This window comes from Brassica napus, chromosome A10 (genome assembly GCF_020379485.1).
Source record: "Brassica napus cultivar Da-Ae chromosome A10, Da-Ae, whole genome shotgun sequence".
In the NCBI taxonomy this organism is placed as follows: domain Eukaryota; kingdom Viridiplantae; phylum Streptophyta; class Magnoliopsida; order Brassicales; family Brassicaceae; genus Brassica; species Brassica napus.
Window position 1 is genome coordinate 154,982 of NC_063443.1, and position 22,694 is coordinate 177,675.

Genomic DNA, 22,694 nt, shown 5'->3' on the forward strand with positions numbered 1-22,694 from the left:
ATTTTCTTTTTTTTTTTTTTTTTTTTTTTTTGAATTGAATGTTAAATTTAATTCAAAAGAAAAATTCCTTATTACAACAAGTGCAACCTATTTTAAACTTTCCATCCCTCCCCAAATTTTATAAAACGAAAAGATGAATAAAAAACTTCTATCTTGTGCTAAACCACTGTGCCATTCCTCCTTCATACTTCTTATCACCCCTCCTTCTTATCACTGTAAACTTGTTTCTCATCTCTTTATCAATCTTCTTGACAATAAGCACTGCAGGGGCAGGCTTCTCTCCATGTCTTCGTCTATTTCTCTCCATCCAAATAGCATGTACTGCAGATTGAAACACATGCCTCACTATAAACAGACTGAGATCCTCCCATGTGGAATTAGTTGACAGCAGCCCAATGAGATTATCCCAATCCGTCGTATACAAACTCCTCATCACCCCTCTTACAAGTGTTTCCCAAATCTCCCTAGAGTAAAAACACTCAAAAAACAGATGCTTCCTCGTCTCTATTGGCTCACTACAGAACCCACAAGATACATCCACATTTAAATTCCAGCTTCGCAGGCGATCACCAGTAGAGAGTCTGCCATGTATCGCAGTCCAAAGAATAAAAGAGTACCGAAGAGTTGCATGTTTAAACCACACAGCTTTGTGCCAGCCACATAAGAGATGCTTCTCTCGGATTATATTCCAAGTTTCTCTTGTAGAGAAAACCCTTTTGTATTTGCCCTTTTCTGTTTTCCACAATGAGACATCTTCTTCTTGAACCCAATTTGCTTTATAAAGCTCGATCTCCATCTCTACTCTATTCAAGAGTGGGATGCGATGTTGTCTTCTTCTATGGTTCCTACAAGCCGCAACCTTTTCATTAGCGAGTATTCCCAAATCAATGTGACCTCTTCCACTTAAAACATCTTGCAGACAACCCAAAGAAGACCACTTTTCAAACCAGAAAGAAGCTTTATTGCCATCTTTTACCTCCACCTTATAGAGCATTTTCGCCATGTCCCGACATTTCAATATCTTCCGCCACATCCAAGTCCCAGACTGATTATTATCCTTCACCATCCAGATAGACCCCTTCCTGATAAGATAGTTTTGAACCCAATTTACCCAAAGAGAATGAGATGATAATATCCTCCAAATCAGTTTGATACAACACACCAAATTCACTTCCTTTAATGGCCTAATCCCCAGTCCACCTTCTTGCTTCGTCTTACAGATATCCTTCCAAGCAATCTTATTCTTCCTACCATTAAGTTCCGGACCAGACCAGAGGTACGCAGAGCAGATTCTCTCAATCTCCTTAATACAACTACTAGGGAGTCGAAATGCAGCCATCCAAAAATTGGTTAGGCTCATTATAACTGATTGTATCAACTGTGATCTTCCCGCATAAGAAAGAAAACGCCCTGTCCATGAGCTTATTCTTTTCCTAATCTTCTCTATCAATGGCAAATAATCATTGACAGTCATGCGTTTAGTTAATAAAGGGAGCCCCAAATAACGTACCGGAAGCGTCCCTGATGCAAATTGAAACTGATTCTGAACTTCCTCTCTCTTCTGATCAGTACCACCCGCCATGAATAAAATCGATTTCTCCATACTTATCTGCAACCCACTCATTCTGTCAAATCTGTCAAAGACCGTCAATATCCCTTCTATTGATTTCCTTGTGCCATCAGTAAACACCATTAAATCATCTGCAAAACATAGATGTGTAATGTCTATGTTTTTGCATTTCGGGTGATAACCAATCTCTCCTCTACCCGCAGCTTCATCAATCATTCTTGACAACACACTCATACATATAACGAAGAGGCATGGAGATAGAGAACAACCTTGCCTAAGACCTCGTTTGCTCTGAAAATAGCCAGCCAACTCGCCATTAACTTGCACAGAGAAGGACGGCGATGTGATACACAGAGAAATCCACTGAATAAACTTCCCCGGAAATCCCATAGCTTGCAATGTATTCAATAGAAAAGGCCATTGGACCGAATCAAATGCTTTTGCTATATCTATCTGCATAGCACAACGAAGCGAAATATCTTCTCTATGGTAATCTTTCACTAACTCTGATGCTAGGAGAACATTCTCCATCAATAATCTTCCTTTAACAAATGCAGACTGATTAAGAGTAATACATTTCGGCATAATACCCTTCAAACGATTTGCAATGATTTTTGAGATTACCTTATAGAGCACATTGCATAACGAGATTGGTCTGTAATCCTTCATCATTCTTGCTTCCTCCTTCTTTGGAATCAGCGCTAAAATGGTTGAGTTTAGTCCTTTTGGTAGAAATCCTTTTGTGAAGAAAGATTGAACCGCATTTACTACATCTGCTCCAATCACTGGCCAAGCTTCCTTAAAGAATTCCGAAGTGAACCCATCTGGTCCTGGAGATTTACTTGAGGGCATCCGAAAGACTACCTCCTTTATCTCTTCATTTGTGATTTCCCTCTCAAGCTTTGTGCAATCAACCTCACTACACTGAAACCTCAACAACTCTTTAAGACTGTCCACAGTAGCCCCCTCAAAGTCTTGTGGAACTCTTTGCATAAACTCTGCGAAAAAACCCTCTGCCTCCTCTTTGATCTCGTCTTCTGTCTTAGCAAGAGTCCCATCTCCCCTTTGGATTTCATTAATGGCATTATGAACTTCCCTTATTTTCGCAAAGCTATGAAAGAATTTATTGTTCCCATCCCCCACGTCCAACCAGTGAACCTTCGATTTTTGCTTCAAACATTCTTCCTCTATCTCAGCCAGTCTCTGCCATTTCATGTACACCTCTGATTCTTCTCTGATTGCTTCACTCGTAGGATTTTCCATTGTTTCCTGCTGCTTAACACATAGGAGTTGATATGCTTCTCTGGTTCTCTTTGATAATTCTCCCAATTTCTCCTTGCTAAGAGCTCTTAACGGTTGTTTCAGAGCCTTTAGACGCTTTGTGAGACGGAACATTGCTGAGGTAGACTGATATAAAGCTTCATAGTTTTTCCATTGATCCTCCATTAATGGCAAGAACTCCGGCATTTTACCAATCACATTTGTGAACTTGAATGGTTTTCTCCTTTTCTTCACCTCCACCTCCATCTCAATTCTACATCTCATATGATCCGAACATCCACCCGCTTCAAAAACGCAATACGCTGGGTCATTATGTAACCATACATCATTCACTAACACTCTGTCTAGCTTTTTGCAGATTAATCCATCTTCTCTTTTGTTACACCAAGTAAGGAGAGGACCCTGATATCCCATGTCAGATAATCTGCAGTATCTCGAAACTTCTTGGAAATCCCTCATACCAGGTAATGGTCTAGGAGAAGCTTCAAATCCAGAATGTTCTTCACTCTCCAATATCTCATTAAAATCTCCCATCAACATCCATTTCTTATTCTTAAACATCGGAGCATCATTGTGATTTCTCAAATCTTCCCAAAGCTCCTTTCTTTCCTCCACTGTATTGTACGCATAGATAAACGAGCAAAAGAACTCTTCATCCCGTCCCGGTAAAAGTACAGAACACGTAATAATTTGTGCACTCTTAAAAACTGGAGTCAGACGGACAGTCGATCTCCAAACAACCCACAACCTTCCCAACCGATTAAACTCATAATTTGCCATCAGATTCCACCCTTCAAACACCTCTTCTACAATCCTCCCAGTCTTCTTCTCTTTAACCCTTGTTTCAATCAGACATCCAAAATTCATTAATTGATCCCGACACCATTTCCTCACCACTGCTTGCTTCGTTCCTTTATTGAAACCTCTCACATTCCAAAAGAAACCCACCATGTTAATGGTTTTTACGAGAACCCCTTCTCAAAGCCCCTAGACTTTTGTCTTCGGCTTGGACTGAATTCTCTGTCAGTAACACTTTATGATTCGTCTTTGATGCTCGGGGCAACACTTGCCTTGCACCTCCTTTATTCTCTTCAGCCTTCTTTATAGCTTCCTCTATTACTTTATTCAAGGTAAATTCTCTCGGATCTTCAGCCACCATGCTCCCCAAATTCTCATTTCCATTTCCCCCATCTTTCTCTAAACTCAGAACAGCAAAACGTGAAGGAGTAACAATTGTTTTTTGCGGTGGAGTTGTAGTTACTCTTGCCTGCGACCCTGTTTGCCATTCATTTATTTCTCCTTCTTCCCTCTGATTTGCACTCCCCACATCCACAATTTGTTTCTCTTCATTTCCTCTTACTGGTGAAACTTCATCCACATTCCTCTCAGAATCCAACCTTCTTATCCCTTCATTTTCCCTTACTGGTGAAACTTCCTCAATATTCCTCCCAGAGTTCAACCTTCTTATCTCTTCACTTCCCTCTTCGTTTCCAGACTTCATCCCATCACTCTCTACTCCTTCTTCCTTATCTTCTTTTGATTCCCTCATCTCTACCTTGCAAAACGTTTCATAGTGACCCCACTTTCCACATGTTTTACACTTCGGTGGAAGCCATGGGTAGGTAAAATCAACAACTGTTTCCTTCCCCTGAATCATGTAATTAATCTTCGTAGGCAACTCCTTAGACAGATCAGCTTTCACAAAAACTTTTGCAACTTCAAAATCTTTGCAAGCCAGAGTCTCCGGATGCAGATGATCTGGCACTCCTGCTGCACTAGTGATGAAGCTCAGACCTTCCCAAGAGTACATACTCATAGGAACGTTCGTCAAGTGAACCCAAAGAGGAATCATCTTAGCCTTTGATAGATCTTCAACAGGAGACCATTTAGAAACTATCATAGGCACACCTGCAATGTTCCACATACCCCTTCTTATCACCTTATCTCTCACCCGAGGATTAGTGATACGAACTCTCATCATAGTATCATCCATCTCATACACATCCAACTTCTGATTTTTATCCCCAAATGCCCAGATCTTGTTCAGGATCACGTGAACCTTCGCAATGTGTGGAGCAGCTTCTAAGAACGATACAATGACAAAATCTTCCCACAACGGATTTGATTTCTCTACGATCTCCATTGGCACCTCCACCGACTTTTTCCCATCTGAAATCGCAATATCGAACTCATACTTCTGTAGAATCTGTTTCCTTTGCGTCGCCTCAGCATAGGATCTCAGCAGAACAGGCGGAGGATCCTCTTGAACCTCCGGGGAACTCATCGCTACACCGGCGAGTATAGCGGTGGTGAACAAACTCTCGATCGCCTTTCGAATCACCCAAAATCGCCCTCAGAGTGAAACGGTGCGTTTTCCAGTGTGTTTTTTTACTAACACATTTGCATCCATCTCGAAACAAAGAGGTTGATAACAATACTGACATCACATGCATATATATATATATATAAATGGTGCGTTTCCGATATTATCTCCAGCTTCTGGATAATGATGTTCAAAGGTCACTGACTCTGATATGTGTTGGTGTGCTCAAGTCTAGTGTTCCACATTATAGAATCAAGGTTGCCCTGGTTAACCAAACATATAAGTCGAGAAGCCGAGAAAGTGATTATGACGAGAGGCGGCTGCATTAGTTAGAAGTCCATGCATGAGGGAGACGCATATATATAATTTCTCTATGTGTCTATCTCAGTTGATATAACTTAAAAAGTAATACTTAATAAATGGTCCCTAAACTTTAAACTATTTATACGCAAGTCCCTTAGATTTTGTCACTGTGTTGAGTCAAATTAAAAAAAAAAAAAAAAAAAAGAAGAAGAAGGTGGAGGCGAATGGAGGAAGAAGGATTGAGGGGAGAATGGGGAGAGAAAGTGTCAGAGAAGGTGGTATGGGCTTACAACTCTCTTCCGAAGAAGGGGAAACCTCAAGGGCGTGAAGTCACCGTCCTATCCGCTTTCCTCGTCTCTTCTCCTTCCCAAGGTCTCTCTCAATCTCTCTTTGAGCTTGAACTAGTTTCGATTTTAAATTCGGGGTTTTATGGTGGTGTAGAAGCGGAAGTGATAGCATTAGGGACGGGAACCAAGTGCGTTAGTCGGTCTCTGTTGAGTCCCCGTGGTGACATTCTCAACGATTCTCATGCCGAAGTCGTCGCCCGAAGATCTCTCATGAGGTTGTTTTATAGAACTTTGGCTGCTGCTGCTTATAGTCTGCATTTATTGTAAAACGGTGGTGGTTTGACTCCTCCAATCGACAGGTTCTTCTATTCCGAGATTCAACGGATGCAGCAGGCTAAAAGAACATGTTGCAACGAAGCCAAGCGTCAGAGACATGATACCCAAATACTCGAGTTAGACCCAAGCTCTCCTGGAGATGTCAAATATAAGCTCAAATCTGGATGCCACTTGCATCTCTACATTTCTCAGTTGCCATGTAATCCTAACTTCAATTTGCCTTTTCAGCACTTTTCAAGAATATTTTCAATTGACACATGTTTGTCATATGTAGGTGGTTATGCTTCCACTTCTTCACCCCTGTATGCACTCAAAAAGATCCCATCAACGCCAGTAGATGATGAGGCATTGTCACATAATGGCTCCCACAGCCACAGCTGCGCCTTGGGGAGTTCTGATGTTCAAGATATAGGTATTGACACTCTTCTGCCTGCTACTTGCAAGAATGTTTTTATCCTAATGTTCTCCATTTCAGGTAATGCAACAGACACGGTTCAAAGAAAGCCTGGTCGCGGTCAAACCACTCTCTCTGTTAGCTGTTCCGATAAGATCGCTCGATGGAATGTCCTTGGTGTTCAAGGTTTCTTCTCTATTCTGTTAATCTCTTGTATCTTCCGAGGATTTGCTTATGGGATTTTGAACTCTCTTTCTGTGTTCTTACATCAGGGGCTTTGCTTTACCAGTTCCTTCAGCCTATGTATCTTTCTACCATCACCGTTGGACAGTCTCTGCACTCTCCTGACAACTTTTCTTTCACTGATCACTTGCGAAGATCTTTGTATGAGAGGATCCTTCCCTTATCCGATGAGCTACTGCCTTCCTTCCGTTTGAACAAGGTTCATTTACTGCTTTATTACCATCGTATCATGTAAATTGCTGACATTGTTCTAAATCCTTTACAGCCACTGTTTTTTGTAGCTCCAGTACCACCATCGGAATTTCAGCATTCAGAAACTGCTCAGGCTACCTTAACATGCGGGTTCGTTCTCAATCTCCGTAAACTCTTCATCACACGACACGTGTGTCTTTCCTTTGTTTCTTTACAAGGTGACGATTTATTTGTTGTCTCTTAGTTATTCCTTGTGTTGGAACCGTTCTGGCTTACACGAAGCTATTCTTGGAACAACCGGTAGAAAGCAAGGCACCTCAGCTAAAGGAGCTCTGTATCCCTCTACTCAATCATCTATATGCAAGTAAGGGGGAGAACCTTTGTTATTTCTAGTCATGATTAGCATGTGTGATGATACCATATTCATATATTTTTCATAGACAGCGGTTTCTGGAGATGTTCTTGAAAGAAAGTTATGGACACGAAAGTGAATCTTCTAAGTCAAAAGGATCTTACAGAGAACTGAAGGTGCGTGCGTACTCTTCTCTGCTTCTTCATTCTGGGTGAAGTACATGCTTCCACTGCCACTACTAATATATATGAATCTCATAGCGAATATTCGATATGCATGCCGCAAGTTTGTGATATTGTTCTTCGATTTATTCTGAGCTAATTTACTCCTTTTTTTTCTAAAAAAATGTGCAGGACAGAGCAACTGAATATTCTCTGATGTCAAAGAAATTTAAAGGAAAGTATCCATTCAACAACTGGCTTACAAAACCCTTAAATTACGAGGATTTTCTGATAAATTAGTCCTGAGGTATGTCTTCCTTTTTGCTCTCTCTCTCTTATATCAACCTATGTGAATTTTGATAGCTTTGTTTAGAGAAGCAAAATAGTTAACTATTATCATGAATATTACATTCCAAAAAAAAAAAGGTGGTGAATCACATAAAATAAGAAGAATGAAGAAGTAAAACGGGAAAACGAAAACGAAAGCAGAAAATACGAATTTTGACTGAAACGAATTAAGTAAGATGCTGTAAGTAAAGTAGCATTCAGAGATTGACTCGGCCTTTGATGATGTCGAGGCTCATCTCGGTAGGGTCTGTTGCTTGCAATTCAACCTGAATCCCATCTAGCTCCCTCTTGAATCTGTCCTTTGAGCTTGCGTACAACATCTTACTCCTCACTCTTGATGTATCAGGTGACCTGAAAGCAGCATGCCCATGTAAGAAAAAAGTCCATTTAATAATCAATCATGGGAGAGAAGACAAGGGGAGGGAAGGTTGTACCATGCGATGAAAAATATCTTGCTCTTCTGGCAGTTCTCAGGAGTGGTGAAATCGAAGTCATAGACAGCATACCTGCACTCGTTCTCAGGCATACATTTGGTGAAACTGTCGTAAGTTTCTTCTGGATTCCCAACCATATCTATCGTAACTTGCTGAGCCTTCTCATCAATTTTGAACACAATAAACCTATAATTTCTCTTTGCTTTCAACTCCAAAAACTTGAGCTTGCACTCATCATTTACATGCATCCCAGACGCTGAATTAGCCTGCACAGAGACAGACGGGCATAGTCGACACGTTACATGTTTGGCGATACCAGATTGATATAAAAAAAATGAATTTGTAGGAACTTACCATGTTCTCTGCTAGAAAATCAGCTAAGTCGAGATGGTATTAGGGGGGTTTTAGAGGGTGAGGGGAAGAAGAAAGAAGTAGGTCGGGTTGGGGGGCATTAGGCTGGTGTCACGTCTTTTAAAACCAAAGAAGACTTTGATGCTGTCACGTTATATTAGATAATATTAGAGGGAGGACTATATTTTATGCAACCATACACATGTAGAGCACATGTGGTGAAGTTTGATCTGGTCCTGGTCGTCATTGAGAAGTTGATGATGTCCATGTTTTTGTTAATTTGGACCTTTTCTTTCCTCAAAATTGGTCGTATTAATTTACTTTTGGGTGCCGATCTAGTTAAAGTTTAACGGAGAAAAAAAAAAAGAATTTGTCTACAAAAAAAAGATTAACGGATCATTTTTAGTAACATGGGTTTTATTATAACGAAATCGTTATAAATATGAGAGGATACAAATTATGAACTACTAGATCCATACAAATGATTGAATCGGTCAAAGAAAGAAAGAAATAAGGGAAGCATAGGATTGTTGTTGTGTCCTCCAAAACGTTTGTTTCATATGCATTTTCTTTGGAAAGAAAAGCCTTTTTAAGTTGAGACCAGCAAAAGCCCATGTGCATATAAAGAGGCCTATAACTGAAACATTGATTACGGCGGACCTTATTCTTATTTATCCTAATGCATCTCAAAAAATTCTAACATACCCCATTTCTATATATATAGATATTACAAAAACACTGTAAATGAATTTAAACATTTAGCTAACCCAACCCAAACCCAATGGGTAATATAGATTACTTTCCAAATACTGAAGGGCAGTGAGAAATAGAGAGGGGTAGTGAGAATTGAGAAAGCAGGGTAGTATAGATTACTTTCCTAATCTGGGTGGGAGACAACGGGAAACATCAAACATCTCTCTCTCTTTTATTTTTTTTTGGGTGTACATGGAAAATGAATCAGTCAAATGAATTGATTTCTGTGGATTCTTGGTTGCCTATTCCCAACCATAATATTCATCGACTTGTGCGTACATTGTTTGACTGGAAAAAGAAGAAGAAGAAGCAAATTGTTCTTACGCATAGATGTACGTTCGTGCTCAGAAAAAAACATACTTGCGATCTGCTTGTCTGGGTGGGTGTATCAGAAACTTGTCGTTCTTTTGGGTTCGGTTTGATTGAGAAACGCTCCTTTCGTTTACCGGTCTCTCACTGTCACTAGACGAGTTTGACTCACCAGAATGCCAGCGAGTTGACAAGGTACTTCTACCTGTTTCTGTCCCCCAAAATGAATTTGTTTTCGAATAGAAAAAGACACTCAAATCTTTAATTTGATGTCTGTTTGTAATTAGTAACGCTTGTGACATTTCTCCTTTGTTTCCCAGGAATTACTCTTGTTGATGAAGAGACCATTCCCTTAAATGGGAGGTCAAGGCTCTAAGATTGGTACATGTTGTTGGGATCCATCACGCAAGACTACTCTTCCTCCTGAAGCTCCCCATGTTGGTGAGTGAAGTCTCTGTTTTGTTTTGTTTTTCAGCTCCCTTGTTAGAAACCACATTGCCTCTCTCTTTTCTCTTATTTCTTTGTGTATTCTAAAAAAGTTACAGAAAACGAAGAGAACTGTGAGGAAACAGATGTGCTGTCTTTCCGTGAATACACACTAGAACAGCTAAAGATCGCCACCTCTGGTTTCGCTTTGGAGAATGTCGTATCTGGAGATGGAGATACGCCTCCAAACCTTGTCTACAAAGGCAAGTTGGAGAATCATCAGAAGATTGCTATCAAGCGCTTTTCTCGATTTGCCTGGCCTGATCCACGCCAATTCCTTGTATGTTTTCCTCCATGTTTCAGCTATTATAAATGTTCTCTTCCAACTCTGTGTCTGTCTGTTTCCAGGAAGAAGCAAGATCGATTGGTCATATACGCAGCAATAGAATGGCTACTTTACTCGGTTGCTGCTGTGAAGGCGGCGAGAGATTACTCGTGGCTGAGTTTATGCCTAATGAGACACTAGCCAAACACCTTTTCCACTGTTAGCAACAGGCCTTTGATCAAACAATATATTTGATGCATGTTTTAGTAGTTGCTTAGCACAGTTTTTTTCTGAAACAGGGGAAACACAACCGATGAGATGGGAGATGCGACTACGGGTTGTTTTACACCTTGCAGAAGCTCTTGAATATTGTTGTAACAGAGGACGCACTCTGTATCATGACCTCAATGCTTACAGAGTTTTATTTGACCAGGTAATTCCATTACACTAAGCTCTTTTCCCAGAGAAAACCATTTATGTTTCTTTCACTGACTCTTCTGTGGCCATTTAAGGAATGCAATCCAAGACTTTCAACGTTCGGCTTGATGAAGAATAGCATGGATGGGAACAGTTACAGCACACATCTTGCTTTTGCCCCTCCCGAGTATATACGAACTGGTGAAATTGAATCCCTCCTCTTCCTAGGGTCATAAGTTTCCAGTTATTGAGATTTAAGTGTTTGTTGTTGTTACAGGAAGAATCACATCAGAGAGTGTGATTTACAGCTTTGGTATACTTTTGCTTGATATTTTCACTGGAAAGCATATTCCTCCTAGCCATGTAAGTGTGTACATGTCAACATTGTTATTGAAGTCTCTTTTCCATTTTTTATCTCTCAGCCTGCCCTTGTTTGTGTGGTAGGCCCTTGAGTTGATTCGAGACAGAAATCTACAGAAGCTAGCCGATTCTTGTTTGAAGGGACAAATTTCCGATATCGATGGAGCTGAGTTAGTACGCCTGGCATCTCGCTGTCTTCAGTATGAAGCTCGTGGGAGACCAAACATAAAATATTTGATAACTGCACTGACAACTCTCCAGAAAGATAAAGATGCAGAGGTCCCGTCTCATGTCCTAATGGGTCGTGGTGCTTCTGTGTCACCTTTATCTCCTTTTGGCGAGGCTTGTATGCGAAAGGACCTGAACACTATGCTTGAGATGTTGGATAAAATTGGATACAAAGATGATGAATCGGTAAGTCTGACATGCTTCTTTAACACGTGTATCAAAATTGCTGTAGTTCGGAACTATTATTTATTGTTATATGTTGAAATGCAGGTATCGTTTCGGTGGACGGAGCAGATGCAAGAAGCTGTGGAGTGGAAGAAGAAAGGCGATGTTGCATTTAGACAGAAAGACTTAAAAGAAGCCATTGAGTGTTACACTCAGGTGTGTCTTTCTTTCGTTGGCATTATTTGTATTTGTATCAGTAACAAGACCTTGCTCTTTAGTTGACGGTGGTGTATAAAATGTTGGACCAGTTTCTTGACTTGGGAATGATCTCTGCAACAGTCTATGTACGACGCAGTGTAAGTTACCTAATGATGAGTAACATGGCGAAAGAAGCTTTAGAGGATGCAATGAAAGCACAAGGCATTTCTCCAGTATGGTACGCTGCATTGTATCTCCAGTCTGCTGCTCTTGATGCCTTGGGAATGGAGAAGGAAAGCAAGATAGCACTTATGGAAGGATCGGAACTTGAAGCCAGAAAGATATCAGCTTCCACACTCTGACCTGAATACTATTCTTTTTTACAATCGATATCTTGCAACTCGCAAGAGAAAGAAGCTAAAGAGTAATCTTCTTTTAATTGGTACACTTGTAGTAATTAAACACTAAACCCCTCCTCTTCATGGTAGAGTAGAAGGCTAATCCATTGGGTTCGGTTGATACAAAAAGAGGTTGGGATTAAACAAACAACAAGTGTTGTAGCTGAAATAGTTGGGCCTAATTGGGGTCCATGTAAGCCTTTTACGGCCTAGTAACCAAAGATAATAAAATGAGTTTCTTTTTTTTATTTGTTTTTGTTTGCGTCTTCTGGAGACATTTCATCACATCTTCTCGATGAATCCGCAGGTGGACAAGGTGGTGAGAAGAACGACGATGGTGGCCACTGCTGTTGCGTCTTACTTACTCCTCACTGCTGATTACGGCCCCGAGCCTAACGCTCTTGATCCTGTCAGTTTCGTTTTCTCCCAATTTGTTTTCTTCTTTATATGAAGTTTCCGTGAATCGGTTATCGCTCGTGTCTGTTTGATTCTATTCTTATTTTAGCTGGAGGATGTTGTTAGATGAACAAATCTCTGATTAGGGTTGTAATCACTAGGATGGCGAGATCTCTTAGATAGTTTAGTACAACGGTTGAAATTGGGTTTAGATCTCTCTCTCTCTCTCTGATCAAAAGTCAAATTTTGATTTTCCCCAAAAATCACCTGAGAAGTTATCAGTCTTGACTGACTAGTGCTGCTGCCATATATCCTATACTTGTTGATAGTTATGCATCCATTTGAGTCTTACTTACCCAACATTTTGCAGATCAAACAGAGAATAGTATCAGCTCAAGATTCTGTCAAAGACTTCTTCTTTCCTTCTTCAAAGCACAAGTAACAAGCCACAAAGCAAATATGTTTGCTGAACACACCAAACCACCCACTTTCATCAGTCTTTTGTTCATTTTGTCTCAGTTTCTCTCTCTACCGCTTTCATAGTGTCTCCACTCTACTCTTTAGACTATAAGACACAATGTTCATAATAACAGCTCAAGTCATATGTTGATTAATTTCGTTGAACCTTTGCCCATTTCGTGGAAATACACAACCAAATCAGCTTAACTTCTGACTTGAAAGCTTCGGTTTATATTTATGATTCATTTTTTCGATTTCTCTCCTTTTATAATACCACTTTCATATAAAAACGTCCGTCGCCCAGTCAAAAACAACTAATCACAAACACACAGACGGATATATCAAGAAATATTTAATTGATTATTACGAAGGAGATAATAACAAATATCCTTAGCTTTTGACTTTTATGCCCCACTAAAGCCCAAAAAAGAAAAGACATGTGGATTCTTCTACCAAACAACACTAGTACAATGACACATCGACCGCCATCCGATTAGAGATTTCCCGTAATCTGACCGCTTAGAAAATAAAAGTAACACTGAACAACAAACATCATGGTAATAAATATCTAATGGCGGCACACTCATTGACCGACCGTAACCGATCTCGTGATACCCATAGACGAGCGTTTGCCTTCACCTAATAAGGCTTGGGCATGTTGTACATGAACATGTCCTGTAGCGGAAACAGCTGATTGCTCCCTCCTCCTCCCCCGAACGCGGTGGCATCTATGTAATTAAACCCAAAATCAAGGCTACTTTTCTCACCCGACCAATCCTTCCACTTGGGCTCGCTCTGAACCTCGCTCGTGAACTCCGGCGACACCACCTGCTCCGAGCAGCTCGACTCCGTCGTATGCAGCTTTGGCACCGAGTCCGACGTGTCAAAGTACACGAAATCATTCGGCATCACCGGCGGAGGAGGCATGCCCATCTCCGACAGCCTCGGCTTCTCCTCCACGACCTCGTCGCCGTAAACAACCGGAGTTGGTGGTGGTCCTCGCTTCTCGATGGCTCCTTTTTTGTTGTAAATCCGACAAAGAACCCAATCATCCAGCTGCAAAAATTAATTAACACCCGGTCCGATTAATAAAAAAATTAACAAACAAAGCAAAAATGGAAAATTAGATGTAATTCAATTACCCTGAGACTATTCTTCTTCTTGCGAGCAGCCGATGATCGGTCAACGTCGGCAAGACGGTACTCATGCATGATCCAATTGGTTTTCTCACCCTTTGGAGCTTTCCCGGCGTAGAAAACCAGAGCCTTCTTAATCCCAACCGGTTTAGGAAGTCCGATCGGTTTATCAGCTCCAGTAGCTTTCCAGTAACCCGAACCAGCTGACCGGTTCGGCCGAGAACCATTCGGATATTTTCTGTCTCTTGGAGAGAAGAAATACCATTCCTTCTCACCGTACAAGGCTAAACCTGAAACAAACCAAAAAAAAATCATCTCAGATTTACTAGATTCCCTAAAACCACCACTTAAAATAGATAATCTGAGAATTAAAAAAAAAAAAAGAAGGTACAAACCGGGAAGCTCCCAAGGATCATATTTGTAGAGATCGATCTCAGCGATGATGGGGACGGCGATGGACTGAGAGGCGCATTTGCGGCAGAGATAGTGCATCACCAGCTCTTCGTCGGTTGGGTGAAATCGGAATCCTGGAGGCAGCTGTAGTTCTGACATTTTCTTTTCTATTCGAGGATCTGTCTCTAGTAATATAATCCTAATGAAATCCTCTGAAACTTGCCGTTTTGAAACTCGGAACGAAGGCGAGAAGAGTCAAATATATAAGGAGAGGGGGATGGACACGTGTCGGAATCTGGTACTTGTGTAGGCGGAGCAGAAGAGCTTCTAGAACACACGTGGGTGGATGACGCTGCCGGGACACGTTTCGAGAGGAGAAGTCTGTTGCTGACGTGGCGATGAGTTTGATGCTGTCACTGCTTACGTTTTTCGTGTAGAGGGGAGTGGGGTCCACTCAGTTCCAAATCCAACCGGTCCGATACGACCGAACCACGATGGGGTCTATCTCTGTGGATTCTTCGTTTCCGGTCGGTGGATCTGTGGTCCCCCTTTCTCCCGTAATTTACTAATTTCTTTTCTTTTCTTTTCTTTTCTTTTTTGTCTTTTTGCAAAAGGTTCATAGCATATATTAAAGCGGTAAACTAAAAGTGGACCGGACCGTAAGAGACAGATCCAAAATTACTCTTAATACTGAAAAAAGGATTCAGGCCCCCCCCCCCCCCCCCCCCTCAGTCTACTCTTAATCAATGCTGGGCTGTTCGGCCCGCGTGCCATTCCCACAACGAATCGACCAAAATGTCATTTTCTCGTAACCGTACAATATTGAATTTAATAGTGTAATATGAATACATGGCATCATCATAACACATGCAAACCGAATCATACCAAAGATATGGGGTAACATCAATCTTATTATTACCAAATGGTTTTTCTAATGTCTTCAGTATATATTTATTCTTCTTTATTCGCCGCATCTTAAACTAACAATGAGCCAAATCAGAGCTTCGACGTCACGGAGGGTTTAGGAGGTCTTGCCTCTCTTAACAAGGCCTCTTGCGTTAACGATACAACCAGCTGTTTCACATATCCAAAAAAGATAATAAGAATTACATATTTTTTCCTTTTACATCCCCTAAATAAACATTTAGCAATTCAAAGTTTTGACGCTTTGAACAAGAATTATATCATATGTCAAAATCAGTGTTCTCAGATTAATATAGTTACTTAAAAAAAGATACTAGTAAAGAGTGCCTACCTCTCCTTTTCGGTTGAACATTTCACCAGTGACAAAACCCCTGGTCATGTGCGCAGTTGGACTAACAATCTGCAGCAATAATCATCGTTGTAAGAGGGTCAATGTTAGACGCCTAACATGTCTATTAACCTATTTCATCAAACATGTCTATTAGAGACTTCAATTTTTCTTAGATAGAGAAAAAGCTACCACAAAAAGCAACCAGTCATCAGCTCTTAGAGGTCGGTGAAACCACATCCTGCAACCCCCCAAAAAAAAGAGGAAAAGCAAGTAAGTAATAATTACTGACTGGAACTCCCTATCAGTGTAATGTAATCAAATAAATAAAACTCATATTTCACCAAGACAAAATAAAAAAGCTTACGCATGGTCAAGGCTAAGTGCAGCAGATCTCAGGCCCTTTCTTCGGTGAGGGTTCAAACTGATACTTGCAAATATCAAATCCGAAGCAAATGCCACAACACATCTGTATAACAAACGTGGCTTGTCAGATGATCACTTTGCTATGAACAAATAAATCCAACTTTCAGAAGAACAGCATTCTATAGATTTGCCAAACGAATAATAGGGATATGGTTCAGGTGATTTACACATATGAAGTAGATGGTGGAGGTACTTACCGATGCAAAGCTTGGTCATCAGAAAGCTTTCCCTTTGCTCTAAACCAATACCTTAATCTGCAAGAAGACTTTCTCAGAATAATAAAACAAAACCAAAAAAAAAAAACTAAAGAGAATGTGATGCAAGTGATGAGTTTCATGTGTAATCAATCACATGAACCAGGTTAATAATTAATTTATTCACACGATTTAAGCTGAGTTGTGCACCTCGGTGGAGACTTTGTCTGGTTTGTAGAATTACTGGGCTCACAAAACCGAATCTCTATAGGCCATGGAATGAAATTTGCAGTTGCAACTTTGTTCCGGTAACTCCTGAAAGGAAGAAACAATTGGAGATTCAGTTTGAGCTTCCTGAGATAATTTTTTAAAGACAATTGCAAACACTACAACTTACCTAGGTAGTTGAGGGTCAGTTATACGACGTTCACGCAACTCCTCTAGTGATAAAAGCTGCAGAAGATAGCGGTGAATAAAAGAAATCCCTTACTATTTCTAGAAACCATTTTAAATTTTGGAGGAAAAAATAACCGTATCAGGATCAGGTGCAGAGGGCATGGTTGACTCTTGGTGATCAAATCCTTGTTGCTCTTTCTATGAAAATCAATGAAACAGATCAATTTAAAAGCTGGTTTCACAATTAAAGAAGAAAAAAGGCTAGTCTCTCTCGGAGGCAGATAGTAAGAGGAGTGTATTTATAAACCATATAAAATGGAAAACCTGAAAAGAAGCCATCAAAATGAAGATGATATTCCCTTTCTGTATAGCATCTACTCTTCGGGTGGCAAAGTTATTCCCATCACGTATACGGTGAACTTGATATATAATGGGGACTGCCAAGAGTAACAAACAAATGATAATTAGATGAATTTAAAGAGAAGAAAAATGCATACTTGCTGGGTGGCAGTGGAATTAAAGGTTCATACTATCGATATCTCCAACGAGAAGAAAATAAGAATGAAAACTGTGGACAATCTTCCGAAAATCAACAGTTTTTGATGCCGCAGCAAGTGCCTGTAAGATTTTGGTAAGATGTGACTTAGAAATAGCCTGAATTGACACATAGAAGAAGCTACATATCCAAACGAAATAGACCAGCAAGGTTAGATATAAACTAACATACCTGTCCCATAAATTGACCACCGAAAACTTTGCCAAAGATGGGAGCATCAGGTAGAGTGATACCCCTGAAGATATTCAGCTACAAGACAAGAAAGGAAGAAGTAAAATACCAAGATTATGGGAATTAAATAGAAAGCATAAGAAGTGAGGAAAAAAGAGAGAGAAGGTACTTCTAAAGGGTCAAGATGTAAAATGCGTTCGACTAAAGAGCATTTGTCGACTTCTTGATCCGACTGCCAGATTGAATTTGTCTCAAGCAAACGGCAATGATCACGCGGCAACACCAAACATGTGAGCTGCTGCAAGTTGATAGAAATATTACAACACTCTTCTGGTTTTGCATGTCTTGAGCTCTCAAAAGCCATAAATGGATTCAGAAAAGTACCTCGGAGGTAGCAATTATGTCTGCTGAATGAACATGCGCAGAAATACCTGAACAAATGTAATGTAAGGTAAGTGTATATCACACAACCAAATGTTCAGTAGTCAAAAAAAAAAAGAATAATCATCTGAGTATCTGACCATGGCCAAAGTAATCATATTGTTTCAAGAGAAATTCGGAACGATTTTCTTCTTCTTCGGGTCCGGAAACCTGAGCCTGCAATGCAAAAACAAGAATAATACAAAGGAAATAATCTGAAGTATCTTAAGGAAAGAAGGTTGAGAATATAGGAAACATAGAGGGAAGAACCTCTCCAGAGAAAATGAAATAGCAACCATCCCAAGCTTGTTCTTCCCGAATCACATACTCCCCTCTCGCTGCAAAATGATACAACACAAGTAAATCTTCTTCTCATATCTCGAAAGGCAATAAACAGAGCTTCAAAGTTCGGAAAAAGAGACCGTAGCGTTTCAAGACAACAACTTGGGCGATTTTCTTAAGAGAAGAACTCGGCAGCTTCTGAAGTAAGGGCACGTTTCCAAGAAACTCCACTACTGCAATACCACCAGACCCAACAACAAACATGGGATCCTCCATAAATTATCCCAAAATTTTCTTAGATCTAACTCTTACCTGATTCGGTGTTCATGGCCGAGTCGGAAGAAATCGCCGGTGTCTAGCGATCGCCAAAGAAAAAAAAAAACAGATTGTGAATTCCTCCCTCCTCCGACCGGATAAATGGTCTTGTTTTTCTATCTTTTTGTATTTATTTATTTCTTTTTAAGAGGAACACAAAATCATAATAACTAGGGAGGTACCTACATAATGGGCCTGTATGGACGTCGAGTGAATCGTATTTAGCTTCTGCTCTGATATGAATAATTCCGTAACTGAGCCAGAGACCCCACACATACCACCTCTTTATCATTACCAATTTTCATTGTTCACCAATCACCACCACCATCTACAACTTTTACCAATTCCTTTAGTATTTCTTTTATCTTTTTACATACAGTTCTAAGAAATTTTTCAAATCATACGACTCTATGTCACAACTCTTAAGAAAAATATTTTTTTAAAAAAACTTGTATAAATTCACAAACTTTTACAATATAAATGAGAACAAAATATATGTTCTAATGAAAAGTTCACTACAAGTTTATCATTCACATTTGTGATAGATAATCTTACCCAATTAACATCATCTTAAACCTGCCTTAACATCTTGCTGCTTCGCCTTTTCTTTCAGTTTATTATTATGGGGTTACCGAACTTCCTCCTTGTCCTCCTCGCTGTCTTCAGCAGCCTTTCCGTTTCCTTCTCTGCATCCCATTCGAAGCTAGCTCCTGAAGTGACCACAGTTACATAAGTCTCACAGCTCAGCTTTTGTTATCATTTATCATCTTATACATCCCTCTTTTGTCTTTGTAACTTTTCGTACCTTTGGTGTTCCCTTTCAGCAAGCATGAAAGGCCTTCATCTATATCTTCATCTGAGTCTATGACAATGCTGCATTCCTCAAACTGTCATGAATCTTCACTAAGTTAAAACAAGTTTTCTTACTCATTCTATCCCACCAAAGATAAAAGATAATAATCCCACTCAGTCACCTGCATACGATCGCCTACAGGTTTCACTTGCTTTCTTGCTGCGTTATTCTTTGACGTTCTTTGTGCTGGTTTCACCGTCTTCCAACATCCCACTTGTGCCTTTGGGGATAAAAATGTTTTTACATTCCTCGCTGATGTCTTATCTGGACTGTAATAATGCATGATATACATACTTAGAATCTATCCATGGTAATTGTTCTGTTATAGAAAGTGTAATGTAGCAAAGTAACGTTATGACTTACTTTCTATGAAGCCGAGGTTGTTTCGTTTTCAGTATAGCATCACAAAAGGCACTGCTCTGCAGCTGATTTTGCACATTTGTTATTAACTGCTGAGCTTCTAAAGAGAGGAGATGAGTTCACTGCAATAGAGCCAGTTACCTTGGCTGCTGGACCACGCTGCTCATGCAAGTTTTCCTTAGACTGTTAGTTAAACAAATCCCACATTAATTCCTAAAATTGTTTGGCTTAAAGAGCAAAGAGATGGAGAGTAGGTGAAGAAAAGACCTTCTTCACTTGTGGTGCTGTTGGAACCTCCTGAGCTATTACTGGCTCAGTCATCTTCAAGCTAGCCAAAACCTACAAGAGATTTGATAGTGGGAATTAAAGCACCGCATGTGTTTGCAAAGTTAAAGATTGATCAAACTTGAATATCATCACATCAAGCTTATATAGACTCTGCTGATGAGATAGACAAAAAAAAAAATACTTCACATCACCTGAATATCTCCAGTAAGCTTGTGGCAGATTTCGCTTTGTATTTTCTGCAGAGAGGTTTCTACTTGCTCCGGGATAGCTGTTAACATCAAAGCTATTTTCTGAAGCTTCTCTTGATTAGGATATTTGGTTAGTTCCTCCAGAATAGATTTAACAGCTCCATCAAGACTGGCTTTAACATCTGTCTGTTCCTTTATCTGCTTCCCGATAAACCATTTCAAATAAGCTTTAATCTATTTGCATAATAAAGCAAGCAGTAAATAATTGCTTTTACCAGCTGCTGAAGTGAAGTGTCTTGGAGAATCAACTTTTGGTGCAGGCGTTCAGCTGCAGTAAACACACATAGAAACTATAAAAGCCAGCTATCTATTGAGACGTTATTCATGTGAAGTGCAGGTTGATAAAATACTGAAAATGAGATCAAACATAGAACTAACTTTCGAGAAATACTTGCTTGGTTCCTCGGTTGGCTTGAATGATGTCAGTCTGAATGGAATCCAGCATCATTCCAAACTTGCTCAACGAAGTTTCCATCATCCCAAAGCGTTCTTCACTAATCTGAGCTACTCAGTGACAAAAGGTGGAACATATGATGCATGGGGTTATATAGTCCGTCCATTATTCAGAATATAGGAAGAGCAAGAACTCACATTTAGATTCTGCAAGGGAAACAGAACTCCATCTTCCGCTGGAAGGTCGAGATGAACGCATCTGAATATCGTCTCGTTTATGATTAACCGGGGCCAAGAAACTATTCTTCTTCAAAGAGAGATCTCGTTCCTGACAAGTAAATCTCTGTGCAAGAGTGAACAAGCATGAAATCAAGAGTGACAAATTGAAGTTTTGGATGAAGAGTGTGTGAGTAAAACCTGATCATAGAGCTGATCGACAGAGCTCTGAGTCAGCTGAGAAAAACAGCCTCGCTGAGAGGAAGGTCCCTGCGATAAGGACTGCTGCGATGCTTGTGGCTCGGAGGGTCCAACGCTCGATCTCCTTCTACAATAAACACAGAGAAACATGATCAAACGCAACTTAACGTCCTCGGATGCTAATTAAGAATTTTCCCCCAAAAATATTATTCAAAACCTAATGTGGGAATCGATCAATCAATTGTTACTTAGAGCAAACAACAAATACCACATAAGAAAGAGATCGCTGAAAATAGAGGATGAACCCCAAATTAAAACCCTAAACGGTGGGAATCTCTCTCGAAAGTGATCCATGTCAGTACCTTAAATTAGGAGGAAACACCGAAATCGATTTCAGATCAAAGGCTTTGTTCATCTTCATCGTAGATCGCAGCTCTTCTTCAACGATATTTCAAATTAGAGAAGAGGGAGAGAAGTCTCTAAACGGAATTTTTGAAGTAGAGAGAAAAAAATATCTGAGACTAGAGTGGAGAGTGACTGAAGCGAGTAGCGAAAATTGGAATAATTTTTACTTACTATTATGGGCTGATAAAAAGCCCATAAACAAGGCCCATATGTCTTTTATAATCAAGACAAAAATACTGCGTATCAATCTCTACTAATAAAAGGGAGCTTTTGAGGCTCCATAGGGCGTCCACATCAGCAGAAAAAATTTATCCCGAAAGATGACATGTGGCATAAAATATAGTTTTACATTTTAATATTAATTATTTTCGAAAATTGTAAAAAATATGTAAACATACAGCATTAAAAAATGGAAAAACTACATTAAACATATGTAAGATTACTATTTTTCACTTAAAAAAAAAAGACGGCTTATCTCCATAATGTAACATTACCGTTTTATAAAAAAAAACAAAAAACATTATATATAATTTCGAAAATAATAAATATAAGTAAAACATACAACATAAAAATGGAAATACTACATTAAACATAAATATGTTTGACTATTTGTCCAAGTTCTTCTATTAAACATTGCCGTTTTACATTAAAAATAGAAAAATACGTAAAGATTTAAACATCTATCTTAAAATATAAAATATAGACATTAACTAAATATAAAGTATAAAAAAGAGAAATACTCATCTCTACTAATAAAAGGGAGCTTTTGAGGCTCCATAGGGCGTCCACATCAACGGAAAAAATTTATTCCGAAAGATGACACGTGGCATAAAATATAGTTTTACATTTTAATATTAATTATTTTCGAAAATTGTAAAAAATATGTAAACATACAGCATTAAAAATAGAAAAACTACATTAAACATATGTAAGATTACTATTTTTCACTTAAAAAAAAAGACGACTTATCTCCATAATGTAACATTACCGTTTTATAAAAAAAAAACAAAAAACATTATATATAATTTCGAAAATAATAAATATAAGTAAAACATACAACATAAAAATGGAAATACTACATTAAACATAAATATGTTTGACTATTTGTCCAAGTTCTTCTATTAAACATTGCCGTTTTACATTAAAAATAGAAAAATACGTAAAGATTTAAACATCTATC

General features: G+C 39.4%; 7 protein-coding genes across 17 annotated transcripts; 2 read left to right on the forward strand and 5 right to left on the reverse strand.

Annotated features, from left to right (window-relative positions):
* Positions 1-33: 33 nt before the first annotated feature.
* Positions 34-5,135, reverse strand: LOC106369383. The gene is made up of 2 exons (XM_048743225.1): positions 3,806-5,135; positions 34-3,774 (listed from the first exon to the last, which is right to left on the reverse strand). Exons 1-2 carry the CDS (start codon positions 5,133-5,135, stop codon positions 149-151), a joined length of 4,956 nt encoding a protein of 1,651 aa, XP_048599182.1. The 3' UTR covers positions 34-148.
* Positions 5,136-5,635: 500 nt separating this feature from the next.
* Positions 5,636-8,465, forward strand: LOC106370847 (tRNA-specific adenosine deaminase TAD1). Of its 3 annotated transcripts, none has more exons than XR_007317250.1 (11): positions 5,636-5,849; positions 5,919-6,039; positions 6,124-6,299; positions 6,375-6,512; positions 6,576-6,680; positions 6,767-6,936; positions 7,003-7,079; positions 7,174-7,293; positions 7,374-7,457; positions 7,635-7,749; positions 8,137-8,465. XR_007317250.1 is itself a non-coding variant. In XM_048743299.1 (11 exons), exons 1-10 carry the CDS (start codon positions 5,702-5,704, stop codon positions 7,740-7,742), a joined length of 1,251 nt encoding a protein of 416 aa, XP_048599256.1. In that variant the 5' UTR covers positions 5,636-5,701; the 3' UTR covers positions 7,743-7,749; positions 8,137-8,465. The 3 variants fall into 3 exon arrangements, 2 of the variants coding, with proteins under 2 accessions (XP_048599256.1, XP_048599255.1); XM_048743299.1 differs by having other exon boundaries at positions 7,370-7,457; XM_048743298.1 differs by having other exon boundaries at positions 6,375-6,680; positions 7,370-7,457.
* Positions 7,791-8,703, reverse strand: LOC106370850 (actin-depolymerizing factor 10-like). The gene is made up of 3 exons (XM_013810836.3): positions 8,579-8,703; positions 8,225-8,490; positions 7,791-8,141 (listed from the first exon to the last, which is right to left on the reverse strand). The coding sequence occupies exons 1-3, from the start codon at positions 8,579-8,581 to the stop codon at positions 7,988-7,990; spliced, it is 423 nt and encodes a 140-aa protein (XP_013666290.1). The 5' UTR covers positions 8,582-8,703; the 3' UTR covers positions 7,791-7,987.
* A 234-nt stretch (positions 8,704-8,937) lies between these two features.
* Positions 8,938-13,176, forward strand: LOC106370846 (serine/threonine-protein kinase BSK4). 6 transcript variants are annotated; one of them, XM_022693220.2, is made up of 11 exons: positions 8,938-9,832; positions 9,958-10,078; positions 10,177-10,403; positions 10,472-10,607; positions 10,688-10,821; positions 10,901-11,006; positions 11,083-11,168; positions 11,250-11,579; positions 11,664-11,774; positions 11,867-12,563; positions 12,921-13,176. In XM_022693220.2, exons 2-10 carry the CDS (start codon positions 9,994-9,996, stop codon positions 12,116-12,118), a joined length of 1,467 nt encoding a protein of 488 aa, XP_022548941.1. In that variant the 5' UTR covers positions 8,938-9,832; positions 9,958-9,993; the 3' UTR covers positions 12,119-12,563; positions 12,921-13,176. The 6 variants fall into 6 exon arrangements, with proteins under 6 accessions (XP_022548941.1, XP_048599253.1, XP_013666286.1 ...); XM_048743296.1 differs by having other exon boundaries at positions 12,930-13,176; XM_013810832.3 differs by having other exon boundaries at positions 11,898-12,563.
* A 172-nt stretch (positions 13,177-13,348) lies between these two features.
* On the reverse strand, positions 13,349-14,801 carry LOC106370848 (NAC domain-containing protein 2). The gene is made up of 3 exons (XM_048743301.1): positions 14,541-14,801; positions 14,152-14,435; positions 13,349-14,065 (listed from the first exon to the last, which is right to left on the reverse strand). Exons 1-3 carry the CDS (start codon positions 14,695-14,697, stop codon positions 13,649-13,651), a joined length of 858 nt encoding a protein of 285 aa, XP_048599258.1. The 5' UTR covers positions 14,698-14,801; the 3' UTR covers positions 13,349-13,648.
* A 538-nt stretch (positions 14,802-15,339) lies between these two features.
* Positions 15,340-18,766, reverse strand: LOC106370854 (acyl-CoA hydrolase 2). Of its 2 annotated transcripts, none has more exons than XM_013810840.3 (17): positions 18,548-18,766; positions 18,376-18,468; positions 18,224-18,291; positions 18,055-18,130; positions 17,918-17,964; positions 17,703-17,828; positions 17,534-17,611; positions 17,337-17,424; positions 17,131-17,243; positions 16,942-17,004; positions 16,808-16,863; positions 16,621-16,725; positions 16,414-16,470; positions 16,158-16,259; positions 15,983-16,031; positions 15,794-15,862; positions 15,340-15,612 (listed from the first exon to the last, which is right to left on the reverse strand). In XM_013810840.3, the coding sequence occupies exons 1-17, from the start codon at positions 18,561-18,563 to the stop codon at positions 15,535-15,537; spliced, it is 1,284 nt and encodes a 427-aa protein (XP_013666294.1). In that variant the 5' UTR covers positions 18,564-18,766; the 3' UTR covers positions 15,340-15,534. The 2 variants fall into 2 exon arrangements, with proteins under 2 accessions (XP_013666294.1, XP_013666293.1); XM_013810839.3 differs by having other exon boundaries at positions 17,703-17,831.
* A 206-nt stretch (positions 18,767-18,972) lies between these two features.
* LOC106370855 (putative recombination initiation defects 3) lies at positions 18,973-21,666 on the reverse strand. Of its 3 annotated transcripts, none has more exons than XM_013810843.3 (12): positions 21,472-21,666; positions 21,110-21,236; positions 20,891-21,035; positions 20,678-20,803; positions 20,515-20,567; positions 20,243-20,437; positions 20,031-20,102; positions 19,905-19,946; positions 19,767-19,822; positions 19,525-19,672; positions 19,356-19,437; positions 18,973-19,260 (listed from the first exon to the last, which is right to left on the reverse strand). In XM_013810843.3, exons 1-12 carry the CDS (start codon positions 21,528-21,530, stop codon positions 19,160-19,162), a joined length of 1,206 nt encoding a protein of 401 aa, XP_013666297.1. In that variant the 5' UTR covers positions 21,531-21,666; the 3' UTR covers positions 18,973-19,159. The 3 variants fall into 3 exon arrangements, with proteins under 3 accessions (XP_013666297.1, XP_048599257.1, XP_013666295.1); XM_048743300.1 differs by having other exon boundaries at positions 19,767-19,828; positions 20,891-21,020; positions 21,472-21,665; XM_013810841.3 differs by having other exon boundaries at positions 19,767-19,828; positions 21,472-21,665.
* Positions 21,667-22,694: the final 1,028 nt, after the last annotated feature.